We start from the raw sequence: 21,108 nt of genomic DNA on the forward strand, positions 1-21,108 counted from the left end.
GTTTTAGTCTTATTTTAGTCGACTAAAATTGTGTTAATTTAGTCGACCAAATTAACACCGGTACACAAAAGGCCTGTTTCTCTCAAATGTTGTTCACAAATCTGTCTAATTCTGTGTTATTGAGCACTTTTCCTTTGCCGAGATAATCCATCCACCTCACAGGTGTGGCATATCAAGATGCTGATTAGCACGATTATTGCACAGGTGTGCCTTTAGACTGGCCACAATAAAGGCTACTCTAAAATGTGCAGTTTTACTGTATGGGGGGGGGGGGCCCGAAAACCAGTCAGTATCTGGTGTGACCACCATTTGCCTCATGCAGTGCAACATATCTCCTTCGCATAGAGTTGATCAGGTTGTTGCTTGTGGCCTGTAGAATATTAGTACACTCCTCTTCAATGGCTGTTCGAAGTGGCTGGATATTGGTAGGACCTGAAACACGCTATCGTATACGCCGATCCTGAGTATCCCAAACATGCTCAATGGGTGATATGTCCGGTGAGTATGCTGGCCATGCAAGAACTGGGATGTTTTCAGCTTCCAGGAATTGTGTACAGATCCATGCAACATGGGGCTGTGCATTATCATGCGGCAACATGAGGTGATGGTCGTGGATGAATGGCACAACAATGGGCCTAAGGATCTCGTCACGGTATCTCAGTGCATTCAAAATGCACCTGTGTTCGTTGTCCATTAAATACGCTTACCCATAGCATAACCCCACCGACACCATGGGCCACTCGATCCACAACGTTGGCATCAGAAAATCGCTCATCACACAACACCATACACGCTGTCTGCCATCTGCCCTGTACAGTGAAAACTGGGATTCATTCATCTGTGAAGAGAACACCTCTCCAAAGTGACAGATGCCATCGAATGTGAGCATTTCCCCGCTAAAGTCGGTTACGACGACGAATTGCAGTCAGGTCGAGACCCCGATGAGGACAACGAGTATGCAGATGAGCTTCCCTGAGACGTTTTCTGACAGTTTGTGCAGAAATTCTTTGGTTATGCAAATTGATTGTTGCAGCAGCTGTCCGGGTGGCTGGTCTCAGATGATCTTGGAGGTGAAGATGCTGGATGTGGAGGTCCTGGGCTGGTGTGGTTAAAACGTGGTCTGTGGTTGCGAGGCCGGTTGGATGTACTGCCAAATTCTCTGAATTGCCTTTGGAGATGGCTTATGGTAGAGAAATTAACATTCAATTCAGAGGCAACCGCTCTGGTGGACATTCCTGCAGTCAGCATGCCAACTGCACGCTCCCTCAAAACCTGCGACATCTGTGGCATTGTGCTGTGTGATATTGTGGCCAGCCTAAGGCACACCTGGGCAATAATCATGCTTTCTAATCAGCATCTTGAATATGCCACACCTGTGAGGTGGATGGATTATCTCAGCAAAGGAGAAGTGCTCACTAACACAGATTTGTGACCAATATTTGAGAGAAATAGGTTTTTTGTGTACATAGAAAAAGTCTTAGATCTTTAAGTTCCGCTTATGAAAAATGGGGGCAAAAACAAAAGTGTTGCATTTATAATTTTGTTCAGTGTATAACACTCTCTACTGTGCAAACGTTTTAGGTAGATGTGAAAAAATGCCATCAATGAGTAATGCTTTCAGAAGTAGAATTGTTTTTTGTCCAATTCATCCATAAAGACCACTTCTGACCAGACCTCTCTGGACAGTAGATGGATGTACCTGTGTCCCATTGGTTTCCTCCACTTCAGTGCTGATGGCACAACTGGACGATGTCGACGGAGAGCATGGCATGTTTTTCATCTGCTGCAATAAAGTGGTTGTAAAGGAAGAAGGTTTTCTACCTTAATGCATTCAATACATTAAGATAAAAAGCCTTCTGTGTGCAGCAGCTCCCCTCAGCCCCCCTAATGCTTACCTCTCTATCCAGCGATGTCCACAAGTGCTTCGACCATCCGGGACTCTCCCACCTGATTGGCTGAGACACATCAGTGGTGCCATTGGCACCCCCTGCTGTCAAACTCACTTAGCCAATCAGAAGAAAGAGGGGGTGGGGCCAAACCACAGCTCTGTGTCTGAATAGATACACTGAGCTGTAGCTCAGCTCGGGTGCCCCCATATAGCAAGCTGCTTGCTGTGGGGGCACTCAACAGGGAGGGGCCAGGAGCTCCATCCAGGGACCAGAGAAGAGGAGGATCCGGGCTGCCCTGTGCAAAGCCACTTCACAGGGCAGGTAAGTGTAACATGTTTGTTATTTTCATAGAAAAAAAAAAAGAGAATTTACAACCACTTTAATGTTTTCTTAGCCAACCACTGCATCTACATTCCTCAGTGTTGCCCAATCAATTGTGTCTGTAATGCTGAGAAACGGTCAGGGATACCACATGCATCCAGCAAGGGTGATCAGATCAATTGGCTGCACTAAGGAATCAGGACACAAACGAATAAGGTGCAAAAACATTTAATAAGCAAGTGACATATTCCAATAGATACACCAGTGGACAAAAACAAGTAACCAAAATATATACGTAACAGCAAACCCCAATAGTGACCTAACAAACTAAATACAAAAAGGATGGAGCAAACAATAGCAGGACAGGACAGGCACAGGAGACAAGGAAAGCAGGGAGCCAGGTACAGGAAGCAGGGTGCAGGGAACAGGACTCAGGATCAGAATACAGGTTTCAGGATCAGGCTCAGACAGGGACACGGCTAGCAGAGAAAATACTGAAGCATTGAGCCTCAGTGAAGGGCGGGCTTATATTCCCTCAGCAGTCCTCCTCAGGTGCAGCTTAATTAAAAGTACAGTCAGGCTGCTGGGAGACACCCGCTGGTGGGCCCTGGAACTGCGCCCCTCAGTTCCAGGAACAGTGCCACCAGCAGGTGACCCATGTAATTACAGGGAGGCGTGTGATTGGCCCCAAATTTATTCTGCAGCAGGACCCAAACATACATCCAATGTCATTAAGAACTATCTTCAGCGTAAAGAAGAACAAGGAGTCCTGGAAGTGATGGTTGGGCCCCCACAGAGCCCTGATCTCAACATCATGGGGTCTGTCTGGGATTACATGGAGACCAGTGGCGGCCGGTGCTTTGGGGGCGCAGGGGCGCCGCCCCCCCCTATCCATGCGTCCGGCCCCCTAATCTGCATGCGGGGCGCCGGACGCATGGAGTTCAATGGTTTTTTTTTAATTTTTAGTCACCTGATTAGAGCCAGGGGCTCTAATAGGCTTCAGCAAAGGGTGGACCTGGGGCGCAGAGCAGCGCGCCCCGAGCCCACCCATTGTGTGACAATAGCGAATGAAAATCCTGGCCAATCAGAAAGCGGGTCTGATACACGTTTTCTGATTGGCCGAAAGGCAAACCCCAAGCCATTGGCCGAGGAGGAGGCAGGAGGACTCGAGGAGATGCCGGGGGACTGAAGAGAAGAGAGAAGCCGCCGCTGCAGGTAAGTGCACTGGTCTCGGGGGGGGGGGGGGGGGCTTGGCACGCTGGCATCTCTGCATTGAAAGGGAGCACGCTGGCATCTCTGCATTGAGAGGGGCATACTGGCATCTCTGTGCATTGAAAGGGGGCACGCTGGCATCTCTGTGCATTGAAAGGGGGCACGCTGGCATCTCTGTGCATTGAAAGGAGGCACGCTGGCATCTCTGTGCATTGAAAGGGGGCACGCTGGTCTCTGTGCATTGAAAGGGGGCATGCTGGTCCCTGTGCATTGAAAGGGGGCACGCTGGCATCTCTGCATTGAAAGGGGGCACGCTATGCCTTAATTACTGAAGGCCCCTTTCACACTTTTGTGACCTCAAAGTCACGCGATTTTTTACAGCGTTTTTTGCCGCAAAGCAATGCCTATTACATTTTTCTGTTTGCGCCCCCCCAGAAATTTTGAGCACCAGCCGCCACTGATGAAGACAGAAAGATCTGAGGCAGCCTACGTCAAAAGAAGATCTGTGTTTAGCCCTCAAAGGTCTGGAACAACCTACCTACCGAGTTCCTTTAAAACATGTTTGCAAGTATACCTAGAAGAATTGATGCTGGTTTGAAGCCAAAGGGGTAGCCACACCAAATACTGATTTGGTTTTTCCCGTTTGCTCATTTTGCATATTGATACATTATTTACAGCATTTCTTCACACCTGCCTAAAACTTTTGCACAGTACTGCATAAAAAAAAAAAAAAAAAAAAAAATATTATATAGATTACACACACACATACATACATAGACACAGTATATACAGTATCTTGCAAAAGTGAGTACACCCCTCACATTTTTGTAAATATTTTATTATGTCTTTTCATGTGACAACACTGAAGAAATGACACTTTGCTACAATGTAAAGCAGTGAGTGTACAGCTTGTATAACCATGTCAATTTTTTGTCCCCTCAAAATAACTCAACACACAGCTATTAATGTCTAAACCGCTGGCAACAAAAAGTGAGTACACCCCTTAGTCAAAATGTCCAAATTGGGCCCAATTAGCCATTTTCCCTCCCCGTTGTCATGTGACTTGTTAGTGTTACAAGGTCTCAGGTATAAATAGGGAGCAGGTGTGTTAAATTTGGTGTTATTGCTCTCACTCTCTCATACTGGTCACTGGAAGTTCAACATGGCACCTCATGGCAAAGAACTCTCTGAGGATCTGAAAAAACAGAATTGTTGCTCTACATAAAGATGGCCTAGGCTTTAAGAAGATTGCCAAGACCCTGAAACTGAGCTGCAGCACGGGGGCCAAGACCATACAGTGGTTTAACCACTTGCCGACTGCCTAGCGACTATTTATGTCTGCAGTCAGCCCCTCACAGGCAAAGCGACGTAGATCTATCTCGCTAGCCTGTGAGGCTCTGGGGAGCGAGCGCGCGCTGCCGGAGGCGCGCTCCCGCTCGCTCACGGACCCCCCCCCCCGATGTCCGCCGGGCACTCGCGATTGTCTGTTACAGCGGGAGAAAGGCAGGTGCCTAATGTAAACAAAGCCGCCTGTCATTCTCCCCTGTGTAAGAATGGAGATCATACAGTTCTGCTATGTAGGACCGTTGATCTCTGTTCTTACATCTCGAGCCACATCCAATCACAGTTAGAAGCACGCCCCTAAGGACACACTTAACCCCTCCCTCTAAAAAAAAGTTAACCCCTTCACTGCCAGTGTCATTTTTACAGTAACAGTGCATATGTATAGCACTGATTACTGTAGTAATGTCACTGGTAACCCCAAAAGTGTCACAAATGTCAGTCAAGGGTCCGATCTGTCCGCCGCAATGTCGCAGTCCCGCAAAAAAAAACAAAAACAAAACATATGTAGCATAAAATGTTAAAAAAATTTTGATTTTTACATTTTTTTTGGGGAATTTCATATAAAAAATTTGAAAAATATTGTTATTTTTGCAAAATGTACGCTCTTTTTTGTTTATAGGGCATGATCAAAAAAAAAAAAAAAAATAAATAAAAAAAAAATAAATAAATCGCACAGGTGATCAAATACCACCAAAAGAAAGCTCTGTTTGTGGGAAAAAAAGGATGCCAAATTAGTTTAGGTACAGCGTCGCACGACCGCGCAATTGCCGAATCGCAAAATAGGCCCTGGTCAGGAAGGGGGTAAAATCTTCCGGGGCTTAAGTAGTTAACAGGACAGGTCCCACTCTGAACAGGCTTCGCCATGGTGGACCAAAGAAGTTGAGTGCACGTTCTCAGCTTCATATTCAGTGGTTGTCTTTGGGAAATAGACGTTTGACTGCTGCCAGCATTGCTGGAGAGGTTGAAGGGGTGGGGGGGTCAGCCTGTCAGTGCTCAGACTATACGCCGCACACTGCATCAAATTGGTCTGCATGGCTCTCATCCCAGAAGGAAGCCTCTTCTAAAGATGATGTACAAGAAAGCCCGCAAACAGTTTTCTGAAGACAAGCAGACTAAGGACATGGAATACTGGAACCATGTGTTGTGGTCTGATGAGACCAAGATAAACCTATTTGGTTCAGATTGTGTCAAGCGTGTGTGGCGGCAACCCGATGAGGAGTACAAAGACAAGTGTGTCTTGCCTACAGTCAAGCACGGAGGTGGGAGTGTCATGGTCTGGGGCTGCATGAGTGCTGCCGGCACTGGGGAGCTACAGTTCATTGAGGGAACCATGAATGCCAACATGTACTGAAGCAGAGCATGATCCCCTCCCTTCGGAGACTGGGTTGCAGGGCAGTATTCCAACATGATAACGACCCCAAACACAGCTCCAAGATGATCACTGCCTTGCTAAAGAAGCTGAGGGTAAAGGTGATAGACTGGCCAAGCATGTCTCCAGACCTAAACCATATTGAGCATCTGTGGGGCATCTTCAAACAGAGAGTGGAGGAGCGCAAGGTCTCTACCATCCACAAGCTTTGTGATGTCGTCATGGAGAGGACTCCAGTGGTAACCTGTGAAGCTCTGGTGAACTCCATGCCCAAGAGGGTTAAGGCAGTGCTGGAAAATAATGTTGGCCACACAAAATAGTGACACTTTGGGCCCAATTTGGACATTATCTCTGACTCTGGTGTACTGACTTTTATTGCCAACGGTTTAGACATTAATGGGGGTGTGTTTAGTTATTTTGAGGGGACAGCAAATTTACACTGGTATACAAGCTGTACACTGACTTTACATTGTGGCAAAGTGTCACTTCTTCAGTGCTGTCACATGAAAAGATATAATAAAATAGTTACAAAAATGTAAGCGGTATAATCACTTTTGTGAGATACTGTATATATATATATATATATATATATATATATATATATATATATATATATATTAGATTTTGTTTTTTTTATTTGTCTGTCATTATTCCAAGTAACTTCATTGGGTTTATTGAATAAATTATGTAAATAATAATAGTGTGCAGTAACCATACAAATCAATCACATACCAGCTTTTATTGAGTCAGGATATCTAGAAAATTGTAAAATAATTTTTAATAAACATCAGTGGACTACTGCATTTTGTCCTTTATAAAGGTCAGTAAAAACTAGAAGGTTCCCTCCTACAACACAAAACATCACAGCAAATGCGTGGGTCTTGCGACGAGGGTGTAATGTATACGCGGTTAGTAACATTACCTTAAGCAGGTGATACTGATCATGATACTTTACCCCTTAATGACCCGGCGCAATAATGTAAAATGCATGTGCATGTATATTTAAAGTAAACCTTGTACTAGTTAAAGGAATAGGTTTGCTGCAAAGCCGGTGCCAGGAAGTAGCTGTACTTACCTTCCACGCAATCCTTTGCCACACTAATCCACCCTAAACTGGAGCTGAAGGTCACTTTAAAAACGGTAGTAAACTCTAAAGTGAAAGTTTACCCTATGAGTCTTCCCAGTATGTACTGTGAATATCTCCTAATCTTATGATGTTTAGAAGCTGCAACTATTGAGGTCACTGCACATATGCAGTTTGATTTACATTCAGAGCATACTGAGTCCCGTGCCATGAGGTCAATCCTTCGCATGCATACTGGAGTCACTAGCGTGGCACAAGCACTCTATACGTTCAAGGCACGACATTCAAACAGCCAGAGAGCGCAAAACCGAAAAGGAAGACCGGGCGAAAATGGAAGCGACGGGAGCGGTGACCACTTAGAGCTGGAGGGTTCCGTTTGAATAGTAGGTGTAGAAAGGAGACATTAGTGTTGGTGGGGACCAATGGCATCATACAATGCATCCGGATAGTATTTATAGGGCTTCATTTTTTTCACATATTTTGTCATGTTAATGCCTTATTTCAAAATGGAAAAAATTCATTATTATCCTAAAAACTCTAGAAACAATACCCCATAATGATGTGAAAGACGTTTGTTTAAAATCTTTGCAAATTTTGAAGGTGCCAATGTTGCCAGGAACGATACATTGGTATCGGTGAGGGGCCATTGGAGCCAGGAAGGAGACATTGGTGTCTGTGGGGGCCAATCATTCCAGAAAGACAATGGTGTTGGTGGGAGAGACATCAGTATCAGTGGGAGGCCATTGCTGCCAGGAAGGAGACATTAGTGTTGGTGGGGGCCATTAGTGCCAGGAAGGGGTCACTGGTGTTGGTGGGGGTGACAGTGATACAGTGGTGGGCCATGGGTGCCAAGAAGGAGAAACAAAACAAAAAGGTGTGTAAACTCCTGCGCTCCCTTTGTGTATGCGTGACTCAACTCTCATCAATAATACAGTGCAAAATTGTTAAACACCTTATTGTGTTCCCACACTCAGCAAGCAAATAAATTGATGTTGCACAACCTCTCATATAATATTAACAATTTAAAGTAATTAATACATAGAATAAATAAAAATGTAAAAGGTGTCCCGTGAACAAAGTCTTATTAACTTTTAAAAGTCTGTGTTCAACAATGTGCAAAATTGCTAAAATAAAGTGCCAGTAAATCCTTCAATGGAACTGTGAATCAACGATGTTAACACAATCCCAAACCTCCTGGTGTAACTAAACTGCATATTGATCACTCCACACGTGCCTCAGTGCTCACAAAACTCTCACCCTCATGTATAAATATATATGCTAAACTTATATTAGTCAGTTGGTACTAAGGTCCTCCAGATGTCCTCATATGTGTTTCTGATATACTGGGATACTGGTCCCTCCCTTAAGGCTCTGAATTCCTTGTATGCTCGCAAGCATGTCAGGAAATAAAGATATGAAGAGAGCCACTCTGTGTAATATTGCAAGATACAGCCTTTTATTGGAGTTAAAATTGCGCTTACATTTGATAAACCATAAAAACACCAATGCATAAAACACGAAAACCCAGAAAAGCACCTTCTTACGTCACTTCCGGTCCTCGACTGCCTCCAAGACGCCCTATGCATTACGTCACGCACACGTGACTTTTTCAGGGGAACCCTGAGAAACAGTCATTGGTGCCAGGAATGATACATTGGTATTGGTGAAGGAGATAATGGTATCAGTGGTGCCAGGAAGGATCCACAGGTATTACTGGGGGGCCAATGATGTTGATGGGGGAGACATTGGTATTGGTAGGGTGGGGGCAATGATTTTAGAAAGGAGACATTAGTGTTGGTGGGGACCAATGGCATCAAGGAGTCATTGGTGTTGGTGATATTCGTATGATAGTGGGCCTTTGCTGCCAAAAAGGGGACACTGGTGTCAGAGAGGGGCCAATGTTGCTAGGAAAAATCCATTAGCATCGGTGAGGGGTCAATGATGCCAGGAAGAGGTATTGGTGAGGAACCAATGATGCCAGGAGGGATCCACTGGTATTGGTAAGGGGCAGTGAAGAGACATTAGAAATTTCTGCAGAGACATTGGTATCGTTGGGGGGCCAATGGTGGCAGAAAAGAGACACTGTTGTTAGTGGGGGAGACATTAGTATCAGTGATGGGGCCAATGCTTCCAAGGAGACATTGGAGCCTGGAAGCAAACAAACAATGGTATCAGTGGAGCCAATAGTACCAGGAAAGATCCACTGGTATTAGTGAGGGGCCAATGATGTTGACAGGGGAGGCATTGGTATTGGTGGGAGGGGGCCTTGATTTTAGAAAGGAGATATTAGTGTTGGTGGGAACTACTGGCACCAGGAAGGAGTCATTGGTGTTGGTGGGGGTACATTTGCATGATAGTGGGCCATTGGTGTCAAAAAGCAGACACTGGTGTCAAAGGTGAGGGGCCAATGATGCCACAAAGGATTCATTGGTATTGGTGGGGGGGGGGGGGGGGCAGTGAAAAGTCATTGGCAATTTCTGCAGAGACATTGGTATTTTTGGAAGGCCAATGGTGGCAGAAATGAGACACTGTTGTTAGTGGGGGAGACATTGGTATCAGTGATGGGGCCATGGCTGCCAGGAAGGTGACATTAGTATTGGTGAGGTACCACTGGAGCCAGGAAGCAAATAATGATATCAATGGAGCCAAAGGTGCCAGGAAGGATCCACTGGTATTAGTAAGGGGCCAATGATGTTGATGGGGGAGGCATTAGTATTAGTGGACAGATGCATTGATTTGTGAAAGAAGACATTAGTGTTGGTGGGAACTACTGGTGCCAGGAGGGAGTCATTGGTGTATGTGGGGGGTACATTCGTATGATAGTGCACCTTTGCTGCCAAAAAGGAGACACTGGTGTCAAAGGTGAGGGGCCAATGATGCCAGGAAGGATTCATTGGTATTGTTGAGGGGGGCAGTCATTAGCAATTTCTGCAGAGACATTGGTATTTTTGGAAGGCCAAAGGTTGGCATAATGGAGACACTGTTGTTAGTGGGGGAGACCTTGGTATCAGTGATGGGGCCATGGCTGCCAGGAAGGTGACATTGGTATTGGTGAGGTACCACTGGAGCCAGGAAGCAAATAATGATATCAATGGGGCCAATAGTGCCAGGAAGGATCCATTGGTATTAGTAAGGGGCCAATAATGATGGGGGAGACATTAGTGGAGAGAGGCATTGATTTTTGAAAGAAGACATTAGTGTTGGTGGGAACTACTGGTGCCAGGAGGGAGTCATTGGTGTTGGTGGGGGGTACATTTGTATAATAGTGGGCCTTTGCTGCCAAAAATGAGACATGGGTGTCAAAGGTGAGGGGCCAATGATGCCAGGATGGATTCATTGGTATTGTTGAGGGGGGCAGTGAAAAGTCATTAGCAATTTCTGCAGAGACATTGGTATTTTTGGAAGGTGGGGGTACATTCGTATGATAGTGGGCCTTTGCTGCCAAAAAGGAGACACGGGTGACAAAGGTGAGGGGCAATGATGCCAGGGAGGAGACTTTAGTATAGGTGAGGGAAGGAGACATTGGTGAGGGGGCAGTAAAGCGACATTATCAATTTTTGGAGACATTGGCATGGGGGGGGGGGGGCAATGGTGGCAGAAAGGAGACATTGGTGTTAGTGGGGAAGACAGTGGTAACAGTGATAGGGCTATTACTGTCAGGAAGCAGAAATTGGTACTGGTGGGGCCATTGGAAGAAAGGATACAATGGCATTGCTGGGGAGAAGCACATTAGAATTGGTGCTAGGAAGGAGACATTGGAGTTGCTGAGGTGGGGGGACATTAGTGGCAGGAAGGAAATACTGGTATCGACGGAGGACCATTATTACCAGGGTACAGAAATTGGTGTTGGTGAGGAGACACTGCTGTCAATAAATGACTTACCTGACCGACTCTGCAGCCAGAGGAATATCGGAAGGGGTTATCTTATAGCTTTTGAAATACTTATATAGTTTGCGCTCACCTTTCACTATTGAATGCGGATAACAAAAGTTTAATATAAGGGGTAAAAAAAAACTCTGTCTGCATTAATAATGCCATTTTTGGTGAGACGACGCTTTCAAACCTAGGTCTGCGAGCTTCGAAAACATGGCGGACACAGACCTTCCCTTGAACTCGATTGCTGTGTACAAAGGGAGCATGCGCAACACGGAAACGATAGACGTACTTCCAGCCAATGATTACAATGAGTAGGATGGAGGCTTACCAGCAAGTTAGGTGGATTCACTTTCGAATGATCATGTTAGTTAAAGCCGTAGCCTTGTTTATGTATGCTCAGGATAGGTGGAGCAGTGCAGCAGTTTTCAGGTTCGGTTGAGTTGAGGGATCGTGCACATGCGCAGAAAGGGAGTCTGTCAGTATAAAGAGGGAGAGATTTGGTTTTAGTTTATTTTATAAGTCCACTTCTCTTCCGGCACAGATATGGACTTTAACACTCTCCTGGGGAAAGTCAGCGCCGGGAGCCACAAGGAGACGGCAGCAGCCTTGAAGACGTACAATGAGCAGGTGTGTATGACAGCTCTCATCACTGCCTACACCACTGTGTGTCTTCTCCTCCATCACTGCCTGCACCACCACTGTGTGTCCTCTCCTCCATCACTGCCTGCACCACCACTGTGTGTCTTCTCCTCCATCACTGCCTGCACCACCACTGTGTGTCTTCTCCTCCATCACTGCCTGCACCACCACTGTGTGTCCTCTCCTCCCATCACTGCCTGCACCACTGTGTGTCCTCTCCTCCATCACTGCCTGCACCACTGTGTGTCTTCTCCTCCATCACTGCCTGCACCACTGTGTGTCTTCTCCTCCATCACTGCCTGCACCACCACTGTGTGTCTTCTCCTCCATCACTGCCTGCACCACCACTGTGTGTCCTCTCCTCCATCACTGCCTGCACCACCACTGTGTGTCCTCTCCTCCATCACTGCCTGCACCACCACTGTGTGTCCTCTCCTCCATCACTGCCTGCACCACCACTGTGTGTCCTCTCCTCCATCACTGCCTGCACCACCACTGTGTGTCCTCTCCTCCATCACTGCCTGCACCACCACTGTGTGTCCTCTCCTCCATCACTGCCTGCACCACTGTGTGTCCTCTCCTCCATCACTGCCTGCACCACTGTGTGTCTTCTCCTCCATCACTGCCTGCACCACTGTGTGTCTTCTCCTCCATCACTGCCTGCACCACCACTGTGTGTCCTCTCCTCCATCACTGCCTGCACCACCACTGTGTGTCCTCTCCTCCATCACTGCCTGCACCACCACTGTGTGTCCTCTCCTCCATCACTGCCTGCACCACCACTGTGTGTCCTCTCCTCCATCACTGCCTGCACCACTGTGTCTTCTCCTCCATCACTGCCTGCACCACTGTGTGTCTTCTCCTCCATCACTGCCTGCACCACTGTGTGTCTTCTCCTCCATCACTGCCTGCACCACTGTGTGTCCTCTCCTCCATCACTGCCTGCACCACTGTGTGTCTTCTCCTCCATCACTGCCTGCACCACTGTGTGTCTTCTCCTCCATCACTGCCTGCACCACTGTGTGTCTTCTCCTCCATCACTGCCTGCACCACTGTGTCTTCTCCTCCATCACTGCCTGCACCACTGTGTGTCCTCTCCTCCATCACTGCCTGCACCACTGTGTGTCCTCTCCTCCATCACTGCCTGCACCACTGTGTGTCCTCTCCTCCATCACTGCCTGCACCACTGTGTGTCTTCTCCTCCATCACTGCCTGCACCACTGTGTGTCCTCTCCTCCATCACTGCCTGCACCACCACTGTGTGTCCTCTCTCCTCCCATCACTGCCTGCACCACCACTGTGTGTCCTCTCTCCTCCCATCACTGCCTGCACCACCACTGTGTGTCCTCTCTCCTCCCATCACTGCCTGCACCACCACTGTGTGTCCTCTCTCCTCCCATCACTGCCTGCACCACCACTGTGTGTCCTCTCTCCTCCCATCACTGCCTGCACCACCACTGTGTGTCCTCTCTCCTCCCATCACTGCCTGCACCACCACTGTGTGTCCTCTCTCCTCCCATCACTGCCTGCACCACCACTGTGTGTCCTCTCTCCTCCCATCACTGCCTGCACCACCACTGTGTGTCCTCTCTCCTCCCATCACTGCCTGCACCACCACTGTGTGTCCTCTCTCCTCCCATCACTGCCTGCACCACCACTGTGTGTCCTCTCTCCTCCCATCACTGCCTGCACCACCACTCCATTGCTGCCTTCACTGTGTCCTGTTCACTGTATCTTGTTCAATTTTTTTTTTTTCCCCATCAATGCTTTCACAGTGTGTCTGTCCTCACCCCCCCCCCCCCCACCACTGCCTGCAGGTAAAGCCTACCTGTGTACAATTGAGCTTTAATCAGTAACTGCAACATATGTCCTCTCCTCCAATCCACTGCCTGCAACAAGTGTACACTGTGTCCTCTACCTCCCTCCTTCGAGCACTACCTGCACTTTATCCCCCCCCCCCAATCACTGCCTGCACTTTATTCTGTACACTATCTCCTCCATTGCTACCTGCACTGCATATACACACTGTAGTGTGTGTGTGTGGTTCCCCCACACTGATTGCCAATTACAGTGATCTCTGTAGCCTCTATTATCTATTCATGTGCCACTGTGTACTAATGTGATGGCTTGGATTGGCCACAGCTATCGCATTGTACAGGTCTGCTGTAATTGGCCCTTTACCATTCCAATATGTGTCGGTCTCCAGCACTTCCTCCGCTTTGCCGCAGGAGAGGAGCATTATCAGTTTGTGGCGTTACCCTTTGGTCTCACTTTTCCTTCTCGGGTCTTCACAAAAATGTTGCCCCTGTTGCTAGCATTGTTATGCCAATGGGGGATGGCGGTACTGGGCTACTTGGTTACCGCCTTCTGCGAGCGGAGTCTCCTACTGCTCTGGTGGAAAAAACTGAAAATCCCCATACGAGCTTGAGGGTGTCTGGCTGGATTCTGAATTTTCAGAAGTCTGCTCTGGTTCCATCCACAAAGCTGGACTAGCTGGGTCTAACTCTGGACTCGGCCCTAGCCAGAGTGCTCCTGCCTCTGGACAAACTGCAGGCTGTAATTCGTCTCCTGCTGTCCAGCAGATGGTAATCCCTTCAAACTTGTATGTGGGTGCTGGGCCTGATGGTGTCTAACTTCGAGGTAGTTCCCTCGGCACGGTTCTCAAAAGAGGTCCCTGCTGAGAGAGATTCTGACCAAATGGGAAAGGAATCCAGTCTCTGGACAATCAGATCCAGGCTGAGCCGGGGAATGAAAGAGTCCGATATGGTGGCTTCGTGCTTTGGCTGGGCAAATCCTTCCTCCCCTTGTATTGGATCATCTGATTTATGCCTTCCCTCCTCTCAAGCTTCTGCCAAGACTTCTACGCCGGATCGAGGCAGAAGGGATTCCGCTCATCTTGGTGACCCTGGACTGGCCTCGCTGGGCTTGGTACGCTGATCTGGTCGTCAACATTCCTTGGAAGCTTTCTCTCGGGGAGGATCTGCTGTCCCAATGAACAATCTTCCATCCTGCGTTACAGTCAGTGGCTTTGACAGCTTTGCTGTTGAACACCAGATGCTGATGGATAGAGGTTTGTCTGACTCGTGATTCCAACGCTGTTAAAAGCGAGGAAGTCTACTTCTAGGAAGATCTACCATCGTACATGGAAGACCTACATTGCGTGGTGGGAGTCTCTTGGGGTTCATCTTCACGCTTTTTTTTTTTTTTTTTTTGGTGGCTTGATCTTTACCTTCCTTCAACGGGGGGTTGAGCAGAAACTGGCCTTGAGTACTGTCAAGGGTCAGATGTCGGCCTTAGCCGTCTTCTTTCACCAGCCTTGGCCACATACTCATTGGTGTGTCCTTTTCTTCAGGGAGTTAGGCACTTGACCCCTCCAGTGCTATCTGTTGCCGCCTTGGGACTTGAATTTGGTGCTCCATCCTCAAGAAGCCTCCTTTTGAGAATCTTCGGGAGATTCCCAGATGTCCCAGAAGGTGGCCTTTTTGGGGGCTTTGACCTCTGCGTGCATGGTGTCAGAATTGGTGGCATTACCCTGTCATTCACCTTACTTGGTGGTTCCTTTGCCCCGTCTGCTGTTCCTTCCTCAGGTTGTCTGATTTTCTTTTGAATGAAGACATTAGGTTGCCTTCCCTGTGTCCCGGGGCCAATGCATCCGAAGGAAATTGCTTTGCATGCCTTGTATGTGTATCTTCAGCTATGGAGTCTTTTAGGAAATCAGACTCACTATTTGTGTTTACGGATGGGCCTTGGAAAGGGTTGTCTGCTTCCTCTGCGACCATTTCCAGATTGATCAGACCGACGGTTATTCAGGCCTATTCCATAAAGGGTCAGGTTCCTCCTTTCCCTGTCAAGGCGCACTATACTCGGGCGCTCACTGACGCCTGATGACGAAAGGCCCAGAAGGCACTGACGCAGGTTTGCAAGGCGGCCACCTGGTCGTTGGTGCACACTTTTACAAAGTTCTATAAAGTGGATGTGTTGGCATCTGCGGATGCTTCGTTTTGCAGGCTGCTGTTTAGAGGACCTGGTCTTCTTTGAGGGTGTATTGTTTTTCAGGTGAGCTCCTGGTTGGCTATAGTTTGCCTTGGTAGTTTATTTTCGCTGTTCCCACCCCTCATGTTTAACACTACTTTGGGATGTCCCAATGGGTTATGAAGAGCAGGAGCTGTGTCCGTCAATGAAAAAGACAATGGGGTTTTTGACTTCCCATAAAATCCGTTTCTCTGATGTTCATTGACCGACACAGCACCCACCCCTCTGTGGAGTTGTAATTCTTCTGACACTGCTTGTAACAAAACTGAGTACCTGTAGCAGAGAGAGGGAGTATACCCCCTGGGACTGCCCATAGTTATAGCCAGACATTTTTTCTGCCTAGTGTCCTACTCCTGTAGGGGACAGTATAACCCAATGGTTTAAGAAGTTAGAAGCTGTGTCCGTCAATGAACACCAGAGAAATGGATTTTATGGAAGTCAAAAATCTTCTCCCCCCCCCCCCCCCATTTCTGCAGTTACTTTCTGGTTTGCATGTTTAGGCAAATGATGTCCTACATCCCAGAAATCTTCAGGAGGGGAGGGAGTTCTCAGCTCAGCCTGAGCTAGGGGCAGGTGGATTCCAAGAAGTATGCTACATGAACCATCTGCCTCTACTTAAAGATGGCCACTGCCCCAGAAATGTTAGGGGTGTTTTTTATCAAAGTGATTTTCAGCCAAAAAAAAAAGTCCTGGATGAATGGAGGAGTTTACTTTAAATATCAAGAGGAGTTACGCATACACGTGTGTGTGTGTGTGCGTGTATATTTAAAAAAAAAAAAAAAAAAAAAACACTCACCTGTCCAGTGGTGAGCTCACATACGCAGTCTTCATCCTCCTGTTTTCCCTAGGCGGTGCCAGTAGTATCTTTACTATGGGCACCCGGTTGTGACAGCGTGTGGCTTCACAGCTGGGTGCCCACTGCGCAAGTCGTGCTGTACATCCTGAATGGTGGATGCAGTGTTCTGGGACCTGTCAGTGTCCCAGAAGACTGCAGGGGGGAGGGAGGAGAACTTCTGTTACCGAGCGACACACTGGATGGAAGTGGAAGCAGATACCTGTCAAAATTGGGTACCTGCTCCTCAAAAGTGCCAATTGTGCAAGAGGAGCAGTGGACGAGTCCTTAAAGCGGAACTTCCCCTTTTGGGTGGAGTTCTGCTTTAAGAATAATAAATTGTTTATACTCTTTGATTTGTGGCACTCAGATGCAGTGTAGCTCCACTTTTAAGATGAACTGTTTGCGAGAAGGCTTGCGTGTATCCCTACAGTGTTGGCAGTTGTCTGTGCCTTTTTTTAATACGTTTGCTTTTGTGTCATATTCCCTGGTCCGTTGGAGAGATTAAACGATTGCCTGCACACATGTGGACTGAGCAAAGAATGGGTTTACATGCCTGTCATTGAGCTACGTTGACATAGATAATTGTGTGTATTTAACGATTATATTATATCTCTAGTGTATTTTCTGAGGAAGTAAAAATTCTTTGAACAATGCTATAGAACTTGGAGATTAATTCCTGGTTCACTCTGGTGCGATGCAGGAAACCCTGCAATTCAGTGCCATTTCCCTGGGGGTGTCGGTGTAAAGTTATTGACACCCCTAGATCGGTTCGCAGTGTAAACGGTCAAATAGTGCAGGAATATGATCGCATAGGTGTTAACACCCATGCAATCCGATTCCAATGCAGACCAAAAAAAAGGGCCCTTGCGATTTCAGCCATACGGTTCTTGACTAAATTCGTATCACAGAGACATCACATGTGATCTGCACAGCAATGCGGTGTGAATCTCATGTGATGTCTGATTGCAGAAGTGTGAACCCCGCCTAAAAAGTACCAGTCTTGTTTTTAATAGATTGCATTATGTTCAGCACTTCAAAATGTTTATATTCCTTTAGTGAAGTAAGATATGAAAAATTGCATGTACACATAATCTACCAGTAAACATCTAGCAAGTGGGGCACTTGATACAAGGTACCAGGCTGTTTTATTGCTATACCTGGAACAGTAGGGTATCAGATTGCATATAGAAGAATGTGCCACCTTTGCGAGCAAATAAGATCCGTAAGGGTTGGATATTTTCAGCTTGCCTTTTATTGGGGTTTGCTGCATGCTTTGCAAGTTGTGGATGAACTAATACATAATTAGTGTAAAACTAAAAATTCAGAAAATACAATCCCTAGATAGCAGCTGTAAAAACTCTGTATAAAGCACAAGTGTGGTGTCTGTTAATGCTACCCAGGTAGGAAAAGGGATGGTATCACGGTGTTTGTGCAGACTCCTCAAAGCCAAATGTATGGCAGTCCCACTTATCTGTGAAGCACCCATCTCCTTTTTGTCAATGTTTACCTGTAGACATCGCTCTTCCTTCTCCTTCCTTCTCCTTCCTTTCTTTCTTTTTTTTTTTTTTTTTTTTTTTTTATCTGTAACCAGCTTTCAGTGTTTTACTGCACAGCTGTGGAATTGGTTTAGGCAGGCCAAAGATTGTGTGTTTTGTTTGGGGGGGGGGGGTGTGCTACAGGGAGCTGTCCCTGCCAGGATAACACGATGATTGTTAGCCGCTATAGATGCTGGCGATAGTTGTACCCTAGAAATCCAACAGGCTGGTTGTACCCACCCAAGTAGATCCAATTAGCCTGCCCATAGATGGATTGAATCTTGGCTTTTCCCTACTGAACCAGCTGAGATTCAAAAGGTATGGCCTGCTTTAGAGATCCTGTTGCTGCTGCTTGAAGCCACCTGCTGGTTGCAAGTGATAAATGTGATCTTCATATATTTGGCCCACATCCATGTAGCACCCCTTCCTTTCACAATTTATCAGATTTAGTTTACACTGAGGCTACGTTCACATCTAGGCGTTGCTATTTTATAGGCGTTTTGATAGGTGTTTTTACAAGCGTTTTGCAGGTAAAACTCTCTATCGCCTTTCCAGCGTTTGTTTTAAGTCTATAGGGCCTGTAATCTGCCCAAAAAGAAGCTCCTGTACTTTTTGAGCGTCTGGCATTTTGCTCAAGGCGTTGGAACGCTCAGATGTGAACAGGGGCCATTGAAATGAATAGGATTTGTCTTGTTGGGCGTTTTTTGAGCTGATCCTTGGAGCTGAAAAACGCCCAAAACACCTACATGTGAATGTAGCCTGAGGGTAAACTGTACATTGTTTACTGGAAAAAAACATAAATTATGTTTGGTTGCCAATATAAGTTTCACCTTCAGGGAAATCATTAGAAAGGCACGTCAATGCTGCTCTGCATACAGGAAGGGTTTGATCTGTGCCTGGTGACGTACATTGTGATCTTTGCAAGCCTTGCCCAAGCTGTGAGGCTCTGCGTGAGACATATGGGCAGACCTCACTGTTCCCTCTTGGGTTCTATTTTTCCATATTTGTATATACAGCATTGCTGCTTGGTAAAAGCTCTTGTTTGGTTACACTTCAATAAAAGGCAGTATATTCGATTAACATGTTACAGAGATAGTAGCAGCTTAAGACTGCATAACTTGGTTTAAAGAGAACAAGTCTTGGCTGGTGTATACAGGAATTGATGATTTAGGCTCCATGTACACAGGACGTTGTTAAAAGTCCCTTTGAATGCTGGAATTTTTAGGACGTTTGAAACGTCCGTTAGGTCGCGTTTGCACCCGTGTTTAGCGGGCGTTTGCATTTAGAACCGTTCCTAGAGGTCAAAAAAATGATTCCCCTTTAAAATGGAAAAGCGCGAACGCTAAACGCGGGTCATCGCGTTCGGTCGCGTTTTTGCGTTTGAAACGCCGGGAAACACACTTTCGAAAGCAAATAATTGCTTTCCATAAAAAAGTCCCTGCACTCAACTGCCTGCAAATGACTGTAAACGACCCTGTGTACATGGACAGATAAGATAAAATGTAGATGGGTTCAGGGGCTTCTGAAAAAAAAGCCCAACTGCTCCTAAACGGCCATTTACAACGTCCCGTGTACATGGAGCCTAATTCTTAAAGCTGAACTCCAGGTTAACAGTTAAGCACTGTTTTTAAAAATTGAGTTTTAGCAGCCAAGCTTCTGTCCACCAAGTCCTACATGTCGGTTCACACTGATCCGACACGACTTCGGGCGACTAATGCCGTCGCCCGTGCACCGCGACTTCGCCGCGGCTTGCAACGACTTCACATAATGGAAGTCAATGCAAGTCGCTCCGACTTAGCAAAAAAAAGGTGCAGGAACCTTTTTCTAAGTCGGAGCGACTTGAGTCGCTCCTATTAGAACGGTTCCTATTGCACAGCACGGTCCGCTACTTGTCAGGCGACCAAGTCGGAACAGTGTGAACCGGCAGTTAGAGCAATGTCGCGTGATTTATTGAATTTTTTTGTAGCAGGGATTGATCACTGCAAATGGCAACAGTAGCTGTGATTTTTGTAATTGGCTATTGTATCCGTATAGTCATTGGTGACTTGTAACTAAGAAGCAATTTGTCGCTGCTACAGGCTAAAGCACAACTCCAGGCAGAAATGTAAATGGATCATACTTGCAATATTCTGTAGTCCTTTCTTAGAAGTTGCAGCACTCATGGAATAATTTTCCCTCTGGGGCACACTCCTCCTCCATTTCCTGTTCATAGCATCAGTTGTGGCTGCTATGCACTCTCCACTAATCTTCTATGCTCATTTTAGTAATTTCTGTTTTGCCTCCACTTTCTGGAATGGGAGGACCCAGGCTGGTCTACCGTCCATCTATGGCTAAAAGGCCGGAGACTCCCAGTCTGTTCCACTTAATCTTGTGATTGGCAGATTAAATACAGAGTATGTGATGGCTGAGCATTGCTGCGTTTAGTCTAGCACTGATGTCAGACCTTAAGATGAATGGTGTTTTTTTTTTTTTTTTTTTTAATCTGTATGTAGTTTACAATAAACTCTTCCAGCACCATTGTCAATCGGGAGCAGCCATTGTGTCCCAAATTAACATCAACAGGGATGCATCACCAGGCAGGTTGACATGGGTATATGCTTTAGTACACTCTGTTTTGAAGGAGACCTTATTCATATTTTTTTTTTTTTTTTTTTTTTTTTATACAAACTTTTATTGGAAGGAAACAGAAAATGGTGGTACAAAGAGAGTTGGTACATTACCAAGACAAATAATGGTATCACGTAGAGTAAACATAAATATAACATTCTTACGTATTCTCAAGTTATCTCATGAAGGAGACCTTATTCAAGGGATTCAAAGCTTTGGGAGAAAATACTGAATCATCCTGAAGTGACAGATGACACCCTGGCTCTTCGGGACTTTTCCACCTGCTGTCATTGTGGTCTGCTGGGACTTTGCATCTGACATGTAGCTGTAAGGTTACAATTTAGCCGTTCAAGAGAACTTTGCTG

The 21,108-nt window shown here is 46.5% G+C and overlaps 1 protein-coding gene across 1 annotated transcript in view; it reads left to right on the top strand.

The window, feature by feature from the left end:
• Positions 1-11,545: 11,545 nt before the first annotated feature.
• Positions 11,546-21,108, top strand: part of RIC8B (RIC8 guanine nucleotide exchange factor B) — a 103,032-nt gene continuing 93,469 nt past the window's right edge. Inside the window, exon 1 of the mRNA XM_082254774.1 lies at positions 11,546-11,722. Coding sequence (XP_082110900.1) covers positions 11,639-11,722 — 84 coding nt within the window. The 5' untranslated portion in view covers positions 11,546-11,638. The remainder of the gene's footprint in view (positions 11,723-21,108) is intronic.

Source organism: Pelophylax lessonae (genome assembly GCF_965119305.1).
Source record: "Pelophylax lessonae genome assembly, chromosome: 4".
NCBI lineage: Eukaryota > Metazoa > Chordata > Amphibia > Anura > Ranidae > Pelophylax > Pelophylax lessonae.